The sequence below is a fragment of the Pipistrellus hanaki genome (genome assembly GCF_964339955.1).
Source record: "Pipistrellus hanaki genome assembly, chromosome: 21".
In the NCBI taxonomy this organism is placed as follows: Eukaryota; Metazoa; Chordata; class Mammalia; order Chiroptera; family Vespertilionidae; genus Pipistrellus; species Pipistrellus hanaki.
This window is the reverse complement of record NC_140523.1, coordinates 1,260,371-1,279,213: the sequence shown is the minus strand read 5'-3', so window position 1 is coordinate 1,279,213 and position 18,843 is coordinate 1,260,371. Positions and strand designations below refer to the sequence as shown.

General features: G+C 52.8%; 2 protein-coding genes across 2 annotated transcripts in view; both read right to left on the bottom strand.

The window, feature by feature from the left end:
* Positions 1-9,986, bottom strand: part of IGF1R (insulin like growth factor 1 receptor) — a 92,192-nt gene extending 82,206 nt beyond the window's left edge. The window contains exon 1 of the mRNA XM_084869339.1: positions 8,967-9,986. Within this exon, the coding sequence (XP_084725465.1) occupies positions 8,967-9,060 (94 nt within the window). The 5' untranslated portion in view covers positions 9,061-9,986. The remainder of the gene's footprint in view (positions 1-8,966) is intronic.
* TTC23 (tetratricopeptide repeat domain 23) overlaps positions 1-18,843 on the bottom strand; it is a 995,109-nt gene that overhangs the window by 911,224 nt on the left and 65,042 nt on the right. The gene's annotated exons all lie outside the window — the stretch shown is intronic.

The window sequence follows — 18,843 nt, the reverse complement described above, 5'->3', positions numbered from 1 at the left end:
GGATGTTTCTCCCTCTCTCTCTCACTCTCTCTTCCCCTCTGAAATCAATTTAAAAAAAAAAATAATATGCGGAAGCCGGTTTGGCTCAATGGTAGAGCGTCAGTCTACAGACTGAAAGGTCCCGGGTTCGATTCTGGTCAAGGGCATGTACATTGGTTTCGGGCACATCCCTGGTAGGGGGTGTGCAAGAGGCAAGCTGGTCGATGTTTCTCTCTCATCGACGTTTCTAGCTCTCTATCTCTCTCTCCCTTCCTCTCTGTAAGAAAAATCAACAAAATATATTTTAAAAAATAATAATAATATAAGTAAATAAATCTTTCTAAATGTGAACTGAGGAAGCACCTGAACATGGAGTGAGAAAGTGGATTCTGAAAATACCGAGAAGGTATGAAACCGAATACACACACACACACACACACACACACACAGAAGTCTGCAGATCTCTATTCGGATTTCACACCAGCGACCATCCTAATGGCCTCTGCTCGCCCAAAGAGACTCCGCTGAGGACGATCATTAACGTGGAACCACGTGTTTAAACGGAGCGATGGCAAATAAACATCTTGGTTTCTTTTTTTTTCTCGGCATGAATCAGGAGGGTGTGTGTGTGTGTGTGTGTGTGTGTGTGTGTTTGGTTTTTTTTGTTGTTTTTTTTAATCTCTCATCTCAGAAGCAATAGTGTGGGACTTCTCACAGATCCAAGTCCCGTGATGACATCTTAAATCCCACACTGCAGAAAGCACCCTGCCTGGCGTTAACTCTCCCCAAACTGTTTACATCGCTCGGCGAGAACTTAAGTCCCTCACGCTCAACACGGCCCAGTAATCTTAATCCCAGGCCACCTCCCGGGAGTCGCCACGGAAGCCCGCCGCCAGCCTGTGCATCCTCCTGCCACCGGTTCCCAGGAGCGGAGCCGGAAAGCACAGTCTATGGGGTGGGAGGTGAGGGGTGGACCAGCTATCTCCCTCCTCCTCCGGGAACAGTTAACTGTCACCCAAGAGGCTGCATTTCCCTGCTGGCCGCTAGGTGGCGCGTCCGCATTGGTGAGGTGGGCAGCGTGTGTCCACCAGACATTTCTCAGACATGGGCAGAAACGGACAGATGAAAGGCTTGAGGGGAAGAGCGTACTAAACAGATCTCCCCAGTGGAAGGCGGACTCCTGGGGCTGGGACTGGGGGTTGAGGGGGAGTAAAATCACACAGCTGTGCTTCACCAGCAAAATGTAATCTCGCTCAAGAACCTTAAGAAAATTATCTTATATGTGACTGAGTACCTACGATGGGCCAAGCTATCACACTGCCATGGCCAGGGCAGTCAAGTATCAAGTGTGTCCTCTCTTCCTGGCACTATGCAAAGAGCACATCACAACCCTAAAGAGCAGGAATGCCTGGCTCATGTGGCGTCAACCTATAAACCAGGAGGTCACTGGTTTGATTCCCAGTCAGGGCACATGCCCGGGTTGCGGGTTCGATCCCCAGTAGGGGGCATGCAGGAGGCAGCCGATTCCATGATTCTCTCTCATCACTGATGTTTCTCTCTCTCTCTTTCTCTCTCTCTCTCTTCCTCTCTCTCTTCTGCTTTGAAATCAATAAAAAATTATATTTTTTAAAAAGAGCAGTAGCAAGTTTAGGTCGGAGTATATACCAGCCTCTATCTGAAGCACTTGGTGTATTGACTCAACTTAATTTTTAAGTAGGTTCTATTAAAGTTACAGTTTCAACCTAGCTGGTGTTGCTCAGTGGTTAGGGCGCCGGCCTGCAGACTAAAGGTTCCTGGATTCCATTCCGGCCAAGGGCACACGCCCGGGTTGTGGGCTCGACCCCCAGGAGGGGGCATGCAGGAGGCAGCAGATCAGTGATTCTCTCTCATCATGGATGTTTCCATCTCTCTCTCTCCCTCTGCCTTCCTTTCTCTGAAATCAATAAAAAATATATATATTAAAAAATATATATCAGGGCCACATAACTGTAAAAGTGACCACCACCATAGGCAGGTTAGAAGAAGTGACTTTCCGCTGTGTTCAGTCTGAGTAGCAGCCCACACGTCTGAGAGAAAATGGAAGGAGGAGAAAATGGAAGCTTCTGGCATATGGGTCTCTGGCGCTTTATGTAAGCACAGCAAATAATTCCTACGGTTTGACTCAGAGCCCTCAAAACTTATGTAAGGGTAAAAAACACATGCGTAAGGCATTTTATGGTATTAGAATGATTTTTTTTTTTGTTTAACCTAAGAACTCAGTCCAGCCCTAGCCAGTTTGGCTCAGTGGACAGAGCGTCGGCTTGCAGACGTAAGGGTCCCGGGTTTGATTCTGGTCAAGGGCATGTACCTGGGCTGCACACTCCTCCTTGGTCCGGGCCCTGGCCGGAACGTGTGCAGGAGGCAACCAATCGATGTGTTTCTCTCACATCGATGTTTCTCTCTCTGATTTTCCCTCTCCCTTCCACTCTCTCTAAGAAATTAGTGGGGAAAAATACCCTCAGGTGAGAATAACTCAAAAAAAGAGGAGAAAGAGGAAGAGGAGGAGGAGGGAGAGAATTCATTCCAATAGGAAGGAAAAATAAATAGTTCTCAGCTCAAGTCTAGAAATAACAATATTCCCTTGAGATTGTGAAATTGATTGATCCCCTAAAGTCCTAAGTGTAATGGAAATATGTATTGGGGGGGGGGGATAGAAAATTCTTCAAAACCAGTATCTGGCTCTCTACAATCGGAGTAAAACTGATGGTAGAAAAACATGAAATAATGTGGCCCTCGAAAGTCTGAAATCAAAGCTACCGTTAATATCATCTATGGTGCTAACGGCCTCACTTGTCTATTCCTCTTTTTGTACCAAACACGTGTCCCTTCCTCAGAACTCATCAGTTCGGTGTTTTTGCTTTAAATCTATTTTTGTGGATTTCAGAGAGGAAGGGAGAGGGGGGGAGAGAGAGAGAGAGAAACATCCATGATGAGAGAGAATCATGAATCGGCTGCCTCCTGCACGCCCCACACTGGGGATGGAGCCCGCCACCCGGGCAGGTGCCCTTGACCGGGAATCGAACCAGGACCTCCTGGTTCCTAGGTCGACGCTCAAACCATTGAGCCACCCTGCCCAGGCTCCCCCTTCTTAGTTTCATTCAAATCCTGTTTTTACCAATCACTAGAAAACTCCCTCTCCTTGCCAAACACCATTTTGAAGGCAGGGTCAGAGCACTGGACTCGTTCTTCGCGTTGCTGCCTGCAGCTCGCTGGAGAGCATCTCAGAGAAATGAACACATGGCCCCCGGCGCACACGTGCAATCACGGCACATTTAGGAAATTGAGACCGGGCATCCCCTGACCTCAGGGAGCACCTGCCAGGAGTTGGCGGAGGAGCCCAGCTCCCTCCCAGCGAGCTGGCCCCGCGGGCACGGATACCTCCTTCCGAGAACTTGGGCTGATTTTTATTTATCTTTTAATTGAGTTTTAAAAACAAAACTGAAGGAAAATCACGAGCCGGAGCAGCGTGGCGGGTGCGTGTTTATGATGAAGAAGCGCGCTCCCAGCGTTAATTGCCGCCTCCATGTCATTTTTTTACCCTCGGCCGCCTTTCGAGGCAGCAAATGAGTGGGAATTAGACAGTCTCCAAATGAGAAGAGCGTCCGGATTTCCAGAAGGCTAATTAAGCGATGATGCGTTAAAAAAGCGGAAAAGGTTCGGTTGCTGCTGCTGTTTGTTGTTGGTTGTTAATCCTCACCTGAGGATATTTTCCCATTGATGTTTTTAGAGAGCGAGAGAGCGAGAGAGAGATGAGTGGGAGAGAGGGAGGGAGGGAGAGGAGGGGAAAGAGAAACATCGATGCCAGAGACACCCATCAATGGGTTGCCTCCCCCAGGAGCCTGGACCGGGGCCCTGGGATCGAACCTGCAACCCTGGCACGCCCTTGACAGGGACTGCAACCCACAAACCTTTGGTTTGGGGGGGAGGGGCGCGCGGCGCGCTAACCACTGAACAACAGTGGCCAGGGCCCCCTGCAACTCGGAACATGCCACGTGCCATGGATGCACACACACACACCTGCGACTCCTGGGTTTTGGCAAAAGGGAGCCCCCGGCGCTGCGCATTTTAAATCAAAACTGTCAAAACCGCCCACGTTATAAAGAAGGCAGGGTGGCCGAGCATGGCGGGTGGGCGAATGTCTCCTTTATTTAGGTCATGCCCTGCAGTGTGACACTGCACCCCGAGGCAGAGGGTACCTCCAGCATAGGCCTTCAAAGACCAGCGGGTCTAACTTCACTATCTTAGGTCCATAGCAAGGTTCTCTAAGGGCCTTTATTTTTTTTAAATGCTGTTTGCAGTCTTCCTTGAAAACAATGTAACAGTTTGCAGGCAACTGTTTCAAGCTGGAGTATCTAACATGTATCTAACATGCCCCCGAGGCCACACAAGCAAAGTCCTCCCTTGCTGCAGCCAGCAGAGCTCAGGCAGGGCCCGGCCACATTGCATACAGCAGGTGCCCACTCAGTGCCCAGCTGTGTCTGTCCCTGTTGCTTCTCGTGGCTCCTCACGTTCTTACAAAACCCGATGGGAACCCACCCGGGTGGAAAAGGAAGCGGCCATCCCTCAGGGGTCCCCTCCCTGGCACGGCTCAGTGAGGCAACAAGTGAAAACGATCCATTTCATTTGCATTTACTGCCCCGGCCAGGCTCTTGCAACAGTAACGGAGAGGAAGCACATTCTTGTCCGGTGAACTCAGCCAAAACAAAGGCCCCAAACAAACGTAAACAACAATTCTTTGCCGCATCCCTTCCTATTTAAGGGCCAAGGTAAATTTGGAGAAGGGCAGAACAGTATGGCAACCACACACACACACACACACACACGCCTTTGTTGGATTGTAAACATCTTTTGCTCCTTAAGAAGAAAAAAAAAAATTTTTAAGGGCACTATGCCTGCATAGCTGCTGCAGGTTACTAAGATGCTTTTTCCAGCTCAGATGCTAAAGCTGTGCAAAAAAATAAAATAAGCAACTAAGGGATTAAAAAACAAAAAATAAACAAACAAACAAAAAAACCCATTACATTCAAATGAACAGCACCTCTTCCCTCAGTCTTTACTATCTCGGGGTGGTTCCTATGGGATATCAGAAAAGAAAGTGAAAATCCCAGACCCCTCTCACAACAAGCCTTCAGTTCTGTGTTGGAAAACATGTGGAAGGAGTTGGAAATATGAGGAAAAGAAAAAAAAGAAGAAAAAAAAAGCCATCCGAACTCAGCTTCTAAACTCTCGTCTTGGAAAAGACCAACAGTGCTTCGGGTTTGGTGAAGAATTTTCCTGCTACAAAACTGACTAGCATGTGTGAGCGTGTGTGTGTGTGTGTGTGTGTGTGTGTGTGTGAGCATGTGTGTGTGAGCGTGTGTGTGTGTGTGTGTGTGTGTGTTCCCATCCAGCTCCTCCATTTTGAATTTGAACTCTGTATTTCCCCTGGCTGTCCATGTCTCCCGGATTCCTTTCACGAAATGGCCACAGGGTGGGAAATGCATGTGATTTAAAAAAAAAAAAAAAAAAAAAAAAAAGGCCCTCGGATGGCTGGACTATCCGCCCCAAGCGTCAAGCTCCGGGGATCACTTAGGGGTGTGATTGTAAATTGTGGCAAAACTCCTTCCCTCAGACAGGGCCAGCCAGGCACCCACCTGTGGGCCTAACGCACCTGAGGATTTCAACCTAAGCCCTAGGTAACAGTGCGTTCCTCCCCGCCTTCGCGCATGTCTTTAGAAAGAAAGAACCGGTTTGTTGAAATGGAAGTCACATACCATAAAAGTCACTCATGTTCTGTATATTTGGAGGGTTGTATGAGCACATTCTTATCACCCCCCCCAAAAAAAAACCCCCCAAAAAACTGGGTACTCTCCTCCTCTCCCCTCTCTCTATCTCTCTCTCTCTCTCACACACACACACACACACACACACACACACACACACACTCTGGTCTACTCTCTCTCTCTGGATTGGCTCCCCGAGTTCTGCATACGTGGAACCAGACCACACGCTACGTGATCCTTCAGGCCTGACTCCTTTCGCTTTGCGTGTTTTTAAGGTTCTCGGGGCCGCCAACCTGCCCCCGTTTCCCCAAGGTCTGCCTTCTCCGATCCTCCCTGCACGTCTGACCCAGCAAAAGGGCCCTGTCCCGGGCTACCCCCCTCTGAGGCGTCTGCACACTGGCCTGTGCTACTGGGCTCGTCCCCAACACCTTCTGCTGCTGATAAAACACCCACTCCGAGGGGCACCCCGTCCCATCCCTGACCAGAGCTGCGTCTGGGACAGAGAAGGGACTCAGCACTTTTTATGGAGATGGCCACGTATGTGTAAAAGTGCACTTCATGTTTTTATTTTTATTTTTTTAGAACATCCGATTAGCTGGCCACCACGCCTAGGGCCCCAACCTCATGGAGACGCTCTGTCCACGTCGATGGGTGAGAAACCGCCTCTCCTGGTGACTTCTCTGCTTCCAACTCGCCCAGGGGTCTAACTTCGAGGGTGTTTTGTGTGTTTTTTTCTAAGCTCATCCTATGGCTGGCTCATCCTGGGTTCCCATGAACCCAGGGTAGGCCAACACAATGGGGGACCCCCACCACCCCACTCTTTATGACTGCCCTCCACCGACCGCCTGCCCAGAGAATCCCAGCCAGACTGATCGGGTCCTCTGGGCATTGTATCAGAGTTGTGTTCTAGCACCTTCTGGGCTTAAAAAAAAAAAAAAGGAATGGATGCCCGCTCTGGGATAGATATCCTAAAGCCCCTTAAAAATTCCAGAGCTGCAGGGAGGGGCGGGTGCGGGGTTCGATCGGCCACCAAATGGCGGCCTCTGGTGCCCACCATTTCAAGGCCTCCAGGAGAGAACGGCTTTGGCTGGTGGGATTGGAAAAACCCACGACACCCGCTCCTCCTCCCGCCTTTTTTTTTTTCCCAGAAAAAAAAAAAAAAAAAAAACGCCTGTCCGAAAGAATGTATTTTCCTGAAGACCGTCCCCTCCTTTTGTGAATTTCAGAAGCGACTCGCGTGAAATCACAAAACCAGAGCCGCAGCCCTGGGGGGGGAGGGAGGGGGGCTCAAGGGCAGGAACTATCTTTCCTTGCATTCGGTCTCCGGCCTTTTCCCAAACTTTAGGGCGTTTTTCCAAACTTTACTACGTGGCTGTTCAAGGCTAAAAGCCCCCTCCCCCCCGCACCCCGCCTCATCCCCCAAAATGCAGATCTGAGCGCCTCCGACGGAGGGAACCCTAAGCCTCTGGCCCCACCCAGGGAGCTGAAAGTTGAGCAAACAAAGGAGCAGGAGGACGCTCGCCTCAACTCCACGCAGAATTCGTCGCGCGAATTCGATCTTAAAAACCCTGCTCTCCGTGCGGCTCTCCGGGCCTGGCGGGAGGGTGTGCTTAGACAGAAATGGCCCCCAGGCCTCGGCATTGTCCCCTTCGCTCCTCAGGGCTAAGGGCTCAGGGCTGGGTTGTGTGTGTGTGTGTTTTAAGTGGCGCCACCTGCATACCTACCCTTGGCAACCACGCGCTCACGAGCGCGCCCTCGTCGCTCCCAGCCGCGCTCTGCGCCCGCACATGGAAACTTTTCCATCGCCACCAAGTTGCCTTACCTTCCACAGTGTGGCCGCCAGCCGCCTTTGTGATTCCCTGCGAGTTCCAGGACCCCTCCTCACCTCCCTCCGCAGCCCATGGGAGCGGGGGGGGGGGGGGGGAGAGAAGACACAGTAACTTTCTCTCCCCCCCCTCCGTCCCTTCCTCCCTCCCCCCTCCCTCCCCGCTCTTCCCTACCCCTACCCGACGCTACCCAAACAAAAGCTATCAGATTGCAAGCGATAGCGCGTGTGGAGAGATATTGCTTATTAACTATGTACAAAGGAAGTGCGGGGCGGGGGGGGGGACGACAAAAGGGGGGGCGCCCCACTGTTCTGGCCTCAATTCCAAGGCCAGCAGGGCTGCGCGCGTCGCAAAAACAAAACACGCTCCTCTTCTCCTCTCTCCTCCGCCGCCCCGAGCCTCGCACTCCGGCGGGAGAGCCACGGCATCCAGGGGTCCTCGTGTTTTGGGGGTGCGGCGCCTGCACCCCCACGTTGCAAGCACATCGGCTCCAGCCACACACACACCCACTCGCGCGCTCGGGTGCCGCGTGGCCACCCCCTCTCCAGCCGGGCTACCAAGTGGGAGGTCCCCGAGCCCGCGGGACCCGGGCGGGACGCGCTCCCCAGAAGCGCGGAGTTGGCACGGGGCACCCCCGCTTTCGCACCTTCTTCCCCCCCCCCCCGCCCTCTTCTCGGGGCTGCACGGCAGCGGGATGCGGCACTCGGCTGGACCGCTCTCCCCGCACCTCCGAGCCACACACCGCGCGGCCCTGGGGAGCCGGGGGCGAGCGAAAGTGACGGGAAAGGCCCAGAAGCTTCAAGAGCCGAGGGGTGCCCGGCGCGTGGCCAAACGCGAGGCCGCGCGGAGGAGTTTGGGGAGGTGTGCTGGGTGCGGGTCCCGAGGGTAACTTGCACTCTCCCCCCCGACCCTCCCACCCCCCGGCCAGCGGGCTCCCCGCCAGCAGACACCGAGTCTGCCCCGCTGCCAGGGCTCGGCGCGCCCGCGGGAGCGCGGTCCCCGCCGCCGTCCGTGCGCCGCGCTGGGTCCTCTCCGCGCCCGGAGGGGGACGGGGTGCGGGCGGCGGGGTCCGGCCGCGCGCAAACTTCCCCGATCGCGTCCCAGCGCCTGGCGGGCCACGGAGCGCTTCGGAGACGCTCGGGACATCGGAGATAAAGCCCCCGAGGCCCTTCTTGCGGGGGGGGGGGTCAGTCACCAGCCCGGGCCCCCGCGCCGGGCCCCTCTGCGCCCCACCCCGCCGCTCCCGCGCGGTGGGGGGGCGGGTAAAGAGGGGGGGCGGTCGCCACGACCCCTCGGATTTTCGCCAACAGGGCGCAGCCCGTCCGTGGAAAAGTTCCGCGGGCGGCGGGCAGATACTCACTTTCTCCGCTCGTCGGCCAGACGGCGAGCACGGCGGCGACGAACAGGAGCGCCCACAGCGAGGCCAGGGAGCCCCCTCCGAGGGCGGGCTTCATCCCTGCGGCTGGGGACAACACTCTCCTTTCTCCAAAATAATAAAAAAGGGGTGGGGAGGGCAAGGGAGAGTCACCAGCGCTGTCTTCGCCCCCCTTCTCCGAAGGCGAGGGCGAAGGAGACGGGAGTCCGCAGGCGGAGCGGACGGGGCGGGCGGCGCGGGGGGCGGCTCAGCGGCGGCCGAGGGCTGGGCGCACCGGGGAACGCGGGGCGCACCGGGCCGAGCGCTCGGAGGCGGCGGCGGCCTCCATTTTCAAAGCAGAGATGGGGGGGGGGGGGCAACTGCACCGAGAGGGGGCAAAGCCCAAATCCGTCCCGGCCCCGACCCCGGGGGGAGGCTGCCCGCTGCCTGAGCCCGGGCGGCGGGGAGGGCGCGATGCAGTTCGCAAGCTTCGCCCCAAGTGCCGGGCGCGGGCGAGGCCGCGAGATGCGGCGTCAAAAATGAATGAGCGGCTCCGCTCCGGCGGGTCCTGCGGGCTCGCCGCCGCCGCCCGCCTCCCGAATCCGGGGCGCACACAAAGCGGCGGGCCGCCCGCGCCGCGTCCGCCCCCGCCTGCCGCCGCCGCCGCCGGCCCCGCGCGTGGGGGCTCCGGCTCCGCTGAAGGTCAAAGCCGAGGAGCTCCCCCGACGCGGGGGAGCGGGGCCGAGGGGCTGCGGGCTCCCGCACGGGCGCGCCGGGGGCAGACGCACGGGCTGCGTCCCCCTGGCTCGCCCGCCCGCCCGCCTCTCTCCCGAGCTCGCCCGGTGCGCTCGCGTGTCCGCAGGTTTTTTCCCTTTTTTTTTTCCCCCCCTCCGCCGAGCGCGGAGTGAATAGCTGGTAAACAAGAGCCTCAGCCTCGCCGCTCTGCTGCCGCCGCCGCCGCCGCTGCCACACACACTGGCGAGGAGGGCTGGCGCGCTCGCTCTGGGGTCCGCGCACCCGCTCCGCGCGCCCCCGGGAGCCGCAGCCGCCGCCGCCGCGGCGCGCCCAGGGCCCGGCCCAGCCCGGCGCGCGCCAAGAGCCGGAGAACTGGATCGCGGGGACGTGCGGAGCGGAGCCGGAGCGGCCGGAGCAGCCGGAGCGCTAGGTGCAGGGCGCGGAGAGGCGAGGAGAGAGGCGCCGCCCCCGCCCCCCGCCCGCGCGCACCCGGACGCCCGCTCCCCGCCCGCGCGCGCGCCCCCTCCTCCCCGCTCCGGCCCCCCTCCCGCAAGACTCCAAAAACAATGTCCCAGGCGCCAGTCCGGGCCGGGGAGAGGGGGGCCGAGCGGGGGGAGAGGCGAAGGGGAGGGAGAGGGGTGGGATGTGGAGGGAGACGGGTGGGATGGGCGGGGGAGGGAATGCGGGGCCCGAGAGAGAGGTTCATTGAAAAACAACACAGCGCGGTTGGAGAGCGCGTTTCCCTCGTTTCTTGAAAAGCTTCATTGTTTCTCGCAGCTGTTGCAAAATAAATACAGAAGTGCGTGCATGCATGCGGCATTTTTTTTTTTTTTCGCAGCCCGCTGGGAAGCCCGAGCCGGGCGGGAGGGGCGCACCTGGGAGCAAGGAGAGACCCCGAGGCTCCCGAGGCGGCGGGCGCTTTCCCCCCCGCAAGGAAGCCCAGAGTTGCGGGGCTCGCGGGGAGCTGGCGGGGGGGAAGGGCGCGGCCCGTGGGGCTCGGCCTGGGGATGCGAGGGGAGACGACCCGCAGCTGGGGAACGGGGAGGAGGGGGGTTTGAGGTTCAGACAGGCTGCCCCGCGCGCCCGGGGCGCGTGCCAGCGCCGACCGCTAGGGGGCGCAGCGGGCGCCCTGGCAGGCTTGCCCTCCGCCAGAGGAAACGTGGGGGCCCGGACTAGGGGGGCCCGGCGCGCCTGGGTCGCGCTGGCGTGGCCTCGAGGACCCACGGGCCTCCCCGAACGCTCCTCGCGCCGCTCGGCGCTCCACCACGTGGACGGCTGCGGGGAGCGGCCGAAGCGCGTGCACGGTGCGGGCTGCGGTGGCGGCCCCGAGGCTAGGGGGTGTGTCCTAGGGGGGCCCCCAAAGCCAAAGGTCGGGGACAGGGGGCCTGTCTCCCTGATCGGAATAGGGACCTTGGAACCCGCTGCACAGGCGCGTGATCGGTGGTCAGGACGCAAACCCTCCCGCACCTGCCCGGGGCCCCCGCGGACACCTCCCTCTGGCTTCCTTGGCTGTGGAAGGGCCCAGACACCAGCCCCCCAGCCCAGGGCTCCTCTGGGGGGTCCCCAAAACGTCCCCAAGGAGGGTTCCCCAAAGCCAGAGCGCCCCAGGGCTGCCACCTAGGCGGCTGAGACAGACCAACCGGGTCCGTTAAGGGGGGCTGCATAGAAATGGCTGGAGAAAGGGAATTCGAAAGACGTGGACTTAAAAATAAAATAAAATATTTTTTTTTTAAAAAAAAAAAAAAAAGGAGAGCAGCCCGCGTCGCCCTCCATGTGATGGGGTTCCAGGACTCCGGCTCGTGGGCGTCCATAATCCATAAAATAAATAAAAAGAAGGCGGCTGACCCACGTCCCCGACTTCCAGATGGAGGTGTTTGTCTGCTCAGCGGCCAGGCTGTCTGGCCGGCGGCTTCTCTGCTCGAAGGGAGAGGGATACGGGAAGAGTGTCCACCATTTCGCCCGTCGTTTGGGGATTTTTTTTGTTTTGTTTTGTTTTTAATTCAGAGCTAAACGCAAGGCAAAAGCTATCCTCCATGGCGCCCTGGCCTCCCCGGACCCCCACCCCCACCTCCACCCCCACTATTTACCCTCTGGATCCGTTTTTTGAGCTCCTTTCAGTGAGTCCCTTGTATAGAAGGAAAGTGAACTTTTTTTTTTTTTACTTTTTTTTTTTTTTTTTCTGAAGAGAGCTATGCATATGGGATTGTTTTTGCCCGAGTGAAATTCAGCTTCTTTTTCTTTCTTTCTCTCTCTCTTTCTCCCTAAGATGTTCCAGTTTTCGGGGATCTGGACAGGCACCAAGGAGCAAGTCTATGAGGATCTTTTAAGAAAAGCAAGTTACAGGGTAGCCTGTGTCGTTTAAAAAAGTGGGAATGATTGAAATGCAAGTCCACGGGGTTTTAAAATATTTCTTCCGAGGGCTCCCTGCACCAGGCTTGGTATGCACGCGGACGGAGCCATCGGCACTTTAGTGAAAAGGGAGAAAAAAAATCAATATTCTTACAGTCTTGCTACATTGGGTGTTTAGCATTTTTTTTTTAAAGCACATACTTGTAAATCCAGGCAGAAGTTTTAGAGCTGACTTTTAAAAGACGGATGCTAATCTAAAAATCTTTAAATGCCACACACTATAGTTTTAGGATTCATAATAAAATCTCCGGTTTAGGGGGCCCTCGGGGCAGGAGATACATAAATAAGGAGAAATCCTTACTTATTTCCATTGTTTGTTTAACAAAAAACCCTTTCCCTTTTATATATACCGTGTTTCCCCGAAAATAAGACATCCTCCGAAAATAAGACCTACTTACAGGTTTCCTTCTGAGTGAAATATAAGGCATCCCCCCGAAAATAAGGCCCCCCCCTAGGCTAAACATGAGAGATTTGGCCCACTGATTCTGAAAGAAATGGAGTCACAAGAATTCACCAGGAAATTCAGGAATTGGATTGTTATGATGATGTTCCAGAAGATGATGACATGATTGTCATTGAATAAATGAGTAACTTCTTGATACTGTAGGATTCACAGTTTGTCTGGTTTGTGTCGACAACGACCGTACTACCGTACCGTAGACAGGTAATAAATGTCCTTTGTTTTCATTTATCAATAAATGTGTACCGTATTCTTCTTCATGGAAAAATAAGACACCCCCTGAAAATAAGACCTAGCACATCATTGGGAGCAAAAATTAATTTAAGACACTGTCTTATTTTCGGGGAAAAGGGTATATATATTTTAATGTCTGTGTTGTCCTCAAGTGGCAGGAAATCAGTAAGATTAAGCTATCGCAGGCAGTGAAGTTAGACACTCATGACTCAAAATGGAGTTTGTCCTTCAGCTCTAACTCCATCACATGGACAAAGAAGGCGATTTTTTTTTTTTTTCTTTTTCAACGATTCCCCTCTCCCTGCCGAAAGTCAGACTTAGTTTTCCAGCCTCGGGAGTGAAACCCTGGGGCCAAACAGTGCGTGGTCTCTCTGCCTCACCAGCCCACGGACAAGGCACCGAACTGCGAACTGCGTTGTTTCCACGCCATTCTCCCCGCGAGGGTTTCCCTGCGCTTCTCATTTGTTACAAAGTGTTTGCCTGGAAGCAGCTGGATGTGGAATCGTTCTGCTCCACTCACCCAACCCCTCCCGCACTTCTCTCCCCGCCGAAATGCAATCTATAGGAAGGGAAAATATGAGGCAGAGCACAGCTGACAATGGACACGTCTCAGTAGAAACACAATGCATTGTATCCTATTCCCAGAAGGCAACGCTCTCCGGCAGCAATGCTGAGCAAAACACAGCCGCACGGAGCAGGGGATCTTGGAAACACAATGATAAGAAAAACACAAAACAAAACAAAAAAAAACTTTCCTTTTTTTAAATAAAAAAAAAAAAACAAACGCAAGTTTTAAAACACTGCACAAAATGACAGACACCATTTTGAAAAAGCTCTTAAAAGCAAGGGCAACAGCCCGGCCGGTGTGGCTCAGTGGTGGAGCGTCGACCTAGGAACCAGGAGGTCCCGGTTCGATTCCCGGTCAGGGCACAGGCCCGGGTTGCAGGCTCCATCCCCAGGAAGGGGGGGGGGGGGTGTGCAGGAGGCAGCCCGTCCATGATTCTCTCATCATGGATGTTTCTCTCTCTCTCTTCCACTCTGAAATCAATAAAAAGAAACAAACAAACAAAAAAACATTTTTTTTAAAGCAAGGACAACAAACACAGGTGGCAAATGTTTTAAAGCAAAAGAATGAAATGCATGGACAGAGGTATTTAGGGTGTTGTGTTTTAGCAAGAGGATCCCTAAAGAAGGCAAAAACCCAGGACTCTGGTCCCCTCTGGGAGGGACGGGGGAGAGGCCCACGGACAATGGAATATTCTTAGAAATACGCACTCCCAGTTCGATGAGTTATGCTTCATAACCAACACACAGGCTACTCACATCTTTGTATGTCCAACCTATGAAAGAAGATGATTAAAAACATATATGGACCCTAACTGGTTTGGCTCAGTGGATAGAGCGTCGGCCTGCGGACTGAAGGGTCCTAGGTTCGATTCCGGTCAAGGGCATGCACCTTGGTTGCGGGCACATCCCCAGGTGGAGGCATGCAGGAGGCAGTTGATGTGTGTTTCTCTCTCATCAGTGTTTCTAACTCTCTCTCCCTCTCCCTTCCTCTCTGAAAAAAAAAAAAATCCATAAAATATATTTTAAAAATATATAAATACATGGAGAAAAGCCACAGGCGAGACCATCCCAGTTTTCCAATGGGGTCCTGCCAGACTCCAAGCTCTGCATATACAGGACTCTGAAGAACCAGGAAAATGATAGCAGGAAGGTCTCCTTCCGGAGAAACTCCAGAGATCAGCATGATTCCAGGCCGAACCAAATCCCCCGACAAAAGACGTGTACGCGAATTCCCCTCACAGGTCCCAGGAGTCCCTAATAAAGAAGGCATTATGCAAACCGTCCGGCAGTTTCCTGAGAGGCTAGACAGACAGCGAGCCTATCATCCAGCAACTCTCCGCCTTGCAATTTAACCAAAAGAAATGAAAATACGGCCCGGCCGGTGTGGCTCAGTGGTTGAGCACCAACCTATGAACCAGGAGGTCACGGTTCCATTCCCTGTTAAGGACACATGCCTGGGTTACTGGCCTCGATCCCCTGTGTGGGGCGTGCAGAAAGGCAGCGGATCCATGGTCTCCCCCCCCACCCCACCCCCGCTCCTCGCTGACACTCCCGAGGGAGAGGCACTTAGCGGCTCCCCTTGCCCAACTCCTCACTCTGACCCACACGGCTGTCCTAAGCATCCTGCTGACAACGTGAGTTATGCTGCAGGCACATTGTCTAACACACGGTTGGCCAAGAGGGAGAAGGATGTGGGCAGAACATGGTAGTGATGTTGGCTCATAAGTCACGTTCCCCAACATGCTACTGGGTTTTTGTTTGTTTGTTTGTTTTGTTTTTAAAAAATATATATTTTATTGATTTTCCACAGAGAGGAAGGGAGAGGGATAGAGAGCTAGAAATGTCGATGAGAGAGAAACATCGACCAGCTGCCGGGGATGTGCCCGCAGCCAATGTACAGGCCCTTGACCGGAATCAAACCTGGGACCTTTCAGTCCGCAGGTCGACGCTTTATCCACTGAGCCACACCGGTTAGGGCCATGTTACTGATTTGAAGCGAAAGCCTTAGCCATGACTGGAGGGAGCCCTGAGCTGAAAACGGACAGGAATGTCTACCTTCAGAGCCAACAGGGACAGGGGTGGTGGCTTTGAGGGCCACCGGGATTTCCACCAGCCAATGACCGGCTGGTGGGAGGAGTACAGACGGAGAAAACAAGAAATCGGAAGCATTTCCCCCTGTATGAAAGCCATGCGATCACGGAAAATGCTATTAAATACCAAGGCCCTGCAGGGGTGGGCAAAGGTAGGCTCAGGCGTTGAGCATCAACCTAGGAACCAGGAGGTCACGGTTCGATTCCCGGTCAGGCAGGGCACATGCCCGGGTTGCACTGTGGCTCCATCCCCAGCAGGGGGCGTGTGGGAGGCAGCCGATCCATGATTCTCATCCCTGATGATTCTAACTGTTCCTTCCTCTCTCCTGAAGCATGTGTGTAAGAGTTCCTCTGAAGTATGTACAGGGAAGGGACCTCTTCAATCACCCTAGATTTTCCCAAATGACTCGTCAGCCTGGCTTCCCTCATTCACACTCCTACCAGGCAGACTTTGCTCTCTGCCTCTGTGCTCGGTCCCGATGCTGTTAGACCTTATTTTCATGAATTTCACGCGTCTAAAATGCCTCCTCTGTTTTCAGCTGCATTTCCCCCCCTCAGCTTGAGGAGCTGAGAGATTCTTCCTGTACTTACTGGTCATTCCAGCTTCCTCTTCTGGCTATTACCAGTTGAATGCCTCGTCCATTTTTAAAACGGATGCTTTGGTCTCTTCCTTATTGATTTAGATGAATTCTTTATGCATTCTAAATAGGAATCCTTTGCCTGTTCAATTTCTACTTTTTTTTTTAAATATATTTTATTGATTTTGTACAGGGAGGAAGGGAGAGAGATAGAGAGTCAGAAACATCGATGAGAGAGAGTCATCGATCAGCTGCCTCTTGCACACCCCCTACTGGGGATATGCCTGCAACCAAGGTACATGCCCTTGACCAGAATTGAACCTGGGATCTTTCAGTCCCCAAGCCGACGCTCTATCCATTGAGCCAAACAGGTCCCGGCTCAATTTCTACTTTTTAAAATATATATACATTTTTATTGGTTTCAGAGAGGAAGGAGAGAGGGAGAAAGAGATACAGAAACCTAAGGGATGAGAGAGAATCATTGATCGTCTGCCTCAATTTCTACTTTGATGTTCTACCTCTCAAAGTCCCCACTCTCTCGATGAGTCTATTTTTTTTTATGTTTCTGCTCAACTATAAAACATACATATGGTTTATGGAATAGATCCTAGGTACCTGTGGTTTTGTTTTATTTTTTTAAATATCTTTATTGACTTCAGAGAGGAAGGGAGAGGGAGGAAGGCAGGGAGGGAGGGAGAGAGAGAGAGAGAGAGAAACATCAATGATGAGAGAGAATCATAGATGGGCTACTTCCTGCTTGCCCCCTCCTGGGGATTGAGCCCTCACCCCCAGCATGTGCCCTGACCGGGAATCGAACCGTGACCTCCTTGCTCATAGGCTGACACTCAATCACTGAGCCACGGCGGCCAGGCTGTGGCTTTAGATTATACAATTAAGCTGTCCAACTGGAAAGGTTTGAAACTCAGATGTCCATCTAATTTCTGATTTTCCTATCCATGCTTTATCCATTCTCCTATGTATGGAGACATCTCTGTGTGTGCAAGAGTTTCCAAAGCAGACAAAAAGCTAGCCTCTGTCTTGAAAATGGTTGGCTGAATTTATTTCTTTTGCCAGCTTACTAAGATGAGATTTTTATGGGGAAAATGAAAAAGGTTAAACGTCACATTTGAATGGGATCTTCTGTCTCGATGTCTTAAGCCCATGAGAAAACAATACACTTTATTAAATTCCAGGATCCTCATTTTTAAAACAGTCAAGTCACAAGCAATCAATCATGCCTTTCCGACAAGTTATCTAAGAAAAACCTCCTGAAAAATAAACAAAATTGAATTTCAGAATAAATTTCAAAAAGTGACACTCTGATCTTTTTTTTTTTTTTTTTTTTTAATATGAGGCTATTTTTTTTTTCCTCATTGTACTCTAAGTTCTCTTCTTTTTAAAATATACACCGAACCGAGACTGGTTTGGCTCAATGGATAGAGCATCAGCTTGGGGACTGAAAGGTCCTGGGTTCGATTCCGATCAAGGGCATGTACATTGGTTGCGGGCACATCCCTATAGGGGGTGTGCAGGAGGCAGCTGATCGATGATTCTCTCTCATCGATGTTTCTAACTCTCTATCCCTCTCGCTTCCTCTCTATAAAAAATCAATAAAATATAGTTTAAAAAATAAATAAATAAAATATACACTGAGTAGCCAGATTATGATGATCTCTAAACACATAATAACCTGGCCACTAAGTGCATATCCTATATAATAACAGGCTAATATGCAAATTGTCCCCTCAACCAGGAGTTCGACCAGCAGGCAGGCCGGCCAACTGCCCATGTCCCCTTTCCCTGGCCAGGCTGGCTGGACCCCACCCATGCACGAATTCATGCACTGGGCCTCTAATATATATATTTGTGTGTGTGTGTGTGTGTGTGTGTGTGTGTGTGTGTGTGTATTGATTTCAGAGAAGAAGGGAGCGGGAGAAAGAGAAGCATCAATGATGGGAGAGAATCATTGATTGGCCACCTCCTGCATGCCCCCTACTGGGGATCGAGCCCACAACCTGGACATGTGTCCAGGGCCAGAATCGAATGTGGGACCCTTCCATCCGCAGGCAGATGCTCTATTCACTTAGCCACACTGGCTAGGGCTGTCTATACTTTTTTTTTTTTAATTAATTTCATCAGAATCAACTCTGAAAGGCAGATTTATTTTTCCCCCCGAGGGGAAGTTCTTTTGTTTGTGTGGGATATGCACGGTCCAGGTCCTCTTCAGAAGAAACGAACCAATTTTTATGGCCACCAGCCAACCAGGGTCCCATGTCTCCCCACCAGCCGGCCATGGGGCTTGTCGTTTGCTTTCCTTTATGTGAACTGAATGGGTGTGCGATGACACGTTGACTGAGTTAAAGTCGAAGGATGTAGCGGTGAGTTCGTCAGATGTTGTGTTTCCTACGAGGGCTGTGTGCTGTTTAAACTATTCCTTTTCAGCTGAAACCGGTGTGGCTCAGTGGATAGAGCGTCAGCCTGCGGACTGAAGAGTCCCGGGTTCGATCCGGTCAAGGGCATGGACCTTGCTTGTGGGCACATCCCCAGTCGGGGGTGTGCAAGAGGCAGCTGATCGATGATTCTCGCTCATCAATGTTTCTAACTCTCTATTCCTCTCTCTTCCTCTCTGTAAAAAAAAAATCAATAAAATATATTTTAAAAAATAAAATAAAAAAATAAACGATTTCTTTTCTTTTCACGTTTGTCTCCTGAACACTGGTATTTGGTTCTGTCCTAATGAACGTATATGCATTGGTAGTCTATTATAGGGAATAAGCATTTACCTATCCTCTATCTTATTTTTCCAACTT